Source organism: Barbus barbus (assembly GCF_936440315.1).
Source record: "Barbus barbus genome assembly, chromosome: 47".
In the NCBI taxonomy this organism is placed as follows: domain Eukaryota; kingdom Metazoa; phylum Chordata; class Actinopteri; order Cypriniformes; family Cyprinidae; genus Barbus; species Barbus barbus.
Window position 1 is genome coordinate 22,444,361 of NC_136725.1, and position 2,832 is coordinate 22,447,192.

A 2,832-nucleotide genomic window follows, 5' to 3' on the forward strand; every position below is an offset into this window, starting at 1 on the left:
GTAATGGTAAACAATAAAGCCAAGGTCTCTGCTTCGGTTTATTGAATTTAGCTTTTCAAAAAAAATTGCTTGAGAGGGAGAGTTTTGTAATTCTACAAAAAAGGAGCTTGTTGCTGAGCAGGACTGGATAAAGAAACACAGAAAGTGCATTTGGCTCCGTTTTATCATCTTGCAGCATTTGTGTGCAACCAATCAAGCATCTAATAATAAGCCTAACACAATAGGATAATTCAAAGCTACTTAAGACTTCCATTGTGTAGATGTATGTGTGTAATTTGCCATAAGAAGAGCTCAACTGTCTTCCATACATCCCTTGAGACAAATACCTAACCTTATTCCCCTTTTCACAGGCTTTGTCATGGCAGCATACGAGATTCCCATCAGGTGCGAGTCTCAGTGAAAGAGGTGAAGATGGAAGGTCCACAAGCTGTCAATACTGATGGCAACTCCTTGCTTAAGGCCGTCTATCTAAGTCGTCTCCGTCTCACACGGCTTCTCCTGGAAGGAGGTGCTTATATTAATGAGAGTAATGAGTGTGGTGAAACACCCTTGATGGTCGCCTGCAGGAGCAGGCATATGGACCACCAAAGTGTCCCAAAGGCAAAGATGGTTGGGTACCTGCTTGAAAGCGGCGCTGATCCGAACATCCAAGACAAGAGTGGGAAGACGGCTCTAATGCATGCCTGTTTGGAGCAAGCCGGTCCAGAGGTGGTGGCACTGCTCTTGGGTAGCGGGGCGGATCCGTGTCTTGAGGACCACACCGGGTCTTCGGCTCTGATATACGCCATCAATGCCAGCGATGAAGAAACACTTAAAATCTTGATCGATGCCTGCAAAGCCAGAGGAAAAGAAGTCATCATCATCACCCCTGACAAACTTGCATGCGGAAGGCAAACAGCAAAACAGTACCTACCTATTCCTCCGCTTGCAATGGTGGAACAGTGGAGTTCCACAATCGTTCCCTGTGCTTCTCCATCTGATATTCTCCTCAGTACATCTCCGCAGGGGACTCTTTCTACTAGTCCTACAGAGCACATGTTTTCCTTCAAGGACTTCCAAAATATGACCAATTCTCAGCCAACTTCTCCATCCCACCAGGTTCCCCTGGTAAACAGTCGGTTGAGCAAAATCCACAATCTCCAAAGATTACACTCCGAGCCTTGGCTGAAGATTCCACAGTCTTTCTTGGCCCAACAGCATGCCAAAAGCACCTCCGCTACAGAGGAACTCCCGGACATCACACCTGAAGAGGAAATTAATTTCAGAATGAACAGACTGGCTTTTGATAACACGCCACTCTTGCGGCATTGCAGTGTTGATTTGAAAGAAGTCAAGTCTTTGAGTCAAACTCTAAGGCAAGGAAGCAATGGTGAAGGTTTAAGACCGGACGGAGCACTGTGCCGAAACATGTCCTTTGACAGCTTATCATCCCTGCACTCTTTATCCCATCCCAATCTTCACTGCAAAAGCAGTGCGGAAGCTTTACCAGCTGAGAAGGATCCAGACAAATCCCTGCCAAATTTGGCCGTGTCCAGTCTCCGTAACATCATCCAGAGAAGGAAACTAGGAATGGACCAATACAGCTCCGATTCCCAACTATCTGTGAGCCTCGCCAACTCTCCAGAAGACCGTAAAGGACAGTTAGAGAAGAGAAAACTTGCTAACTCGCGTTCTCCTACTTTGGTGGGCTCTAGGGAGTCTCTTGACAATGCATCGTTGACGCACTTACACAGGAGGAATCCCATCAGCTACGAGCGGCGAGGCTCCGGGCCGCTTTTGGATCCCATCTCCCATCCTCGAGCTGGTTTCCTCCCTCCACTGAACCAGCACGCACCAATCCCAAATATCACTGGAAGTGGCAACCCAAGCAGCATCAGCTCCAGCAACAAAGCAATTTGTGGCGTAGCAGCAGGGACTAAGCCCTGCATTCCCTCGGCTCCTGCAGGTTATCCAAAGGATCTCAAGACCAGGAGGATGCTGATGAGAAGACACTCCATGCAAACTGAGAAGCTCAAGCGAAATGGTGACTTCACAGAAATTTTTGGACACTGAATGGTTGCCACTGATATAAACAGTAACAAAGGCATCAATTTGCACTGACACCAAGTGATTGCTGGTCCCTGAAACTGAACAAACAGCATCTATACTTTTCAGTCTGATCAAAAACAAAAAATGTAACCATGCATCCTTAAGGTGAGGTCACATTTACTACTGTGCTTTGTGAAATTTCATGGACAAAATCCAGTCATTCCAATAGGAATCGGCATGAGAGCTTCACGTAAGGGCGGAAGATTTCCCTGCACAGATTTTGCACTTTCAAGTTGGTTACGTATCTGCTTGGTTTGAAAGTGATTTCTGTGTTAGGCGGTGCTTCATACATCTCTATGCTATTGACAATGGACCTTTTATTTGCCTGTGAAATTTCACAAATGTGACCACACCTTTACAGTCAAAGACAACTTAACAGGACTAATTGATTATAAATGTGGCTAGAGCTTCAATAGCTAAGAAAACAGGATACAAAAACATTCAAATGACCTGTAGGTTCAAAATACCATTCAACTCGTTGTTAAGACATTACTGGCATAGAAATTCAGCTTGCCAACATACAAATTCATTCATAATACATTTGAGTCATTGTGTATGGAACATATCTTTGCTTGTGTGCTGTGTTTGACATTCATAATGTCTTTTAAGAAAATAAAACAATTACAATAGAACTCTAATGTGAGCAGTAAATTTGCAACAAATCCTTTACCCATTTAGAAAATCTCACTTCATCTAAATGGCAAAACAAAAAGGCTGTTAGAAACATGTCATAAATGAGCATGA

At 44.4% G+C, this 2,832-nt stretch overlaps 1 protein-coding gene across 1 annotated transcript; it reads left to right on the forward strand.

Annotated features, from left to right (window-relative positions):
- Window positions 1-411: 411 nt before the first annotated feature.
- Window positions 412-2,052, forward strand: LOC306865491 (ankyrin repeat domain-containing protein 34B-like; the record flags this gene model as incomplete). Its single annotated transcript, XM_079410117.1, has 1 exon — window positions 412-2,052. The coding sequence occupies one exon, from the start codon at window positions 412-414 to the stop codon at window positions 2,050-2,052; it is 1,641 nt and encodes a 546-aa protein (XP_079266243.1).
- Between the last annotated feature and the right edge of the window lie 780 nt (window positions 2,053-2,832).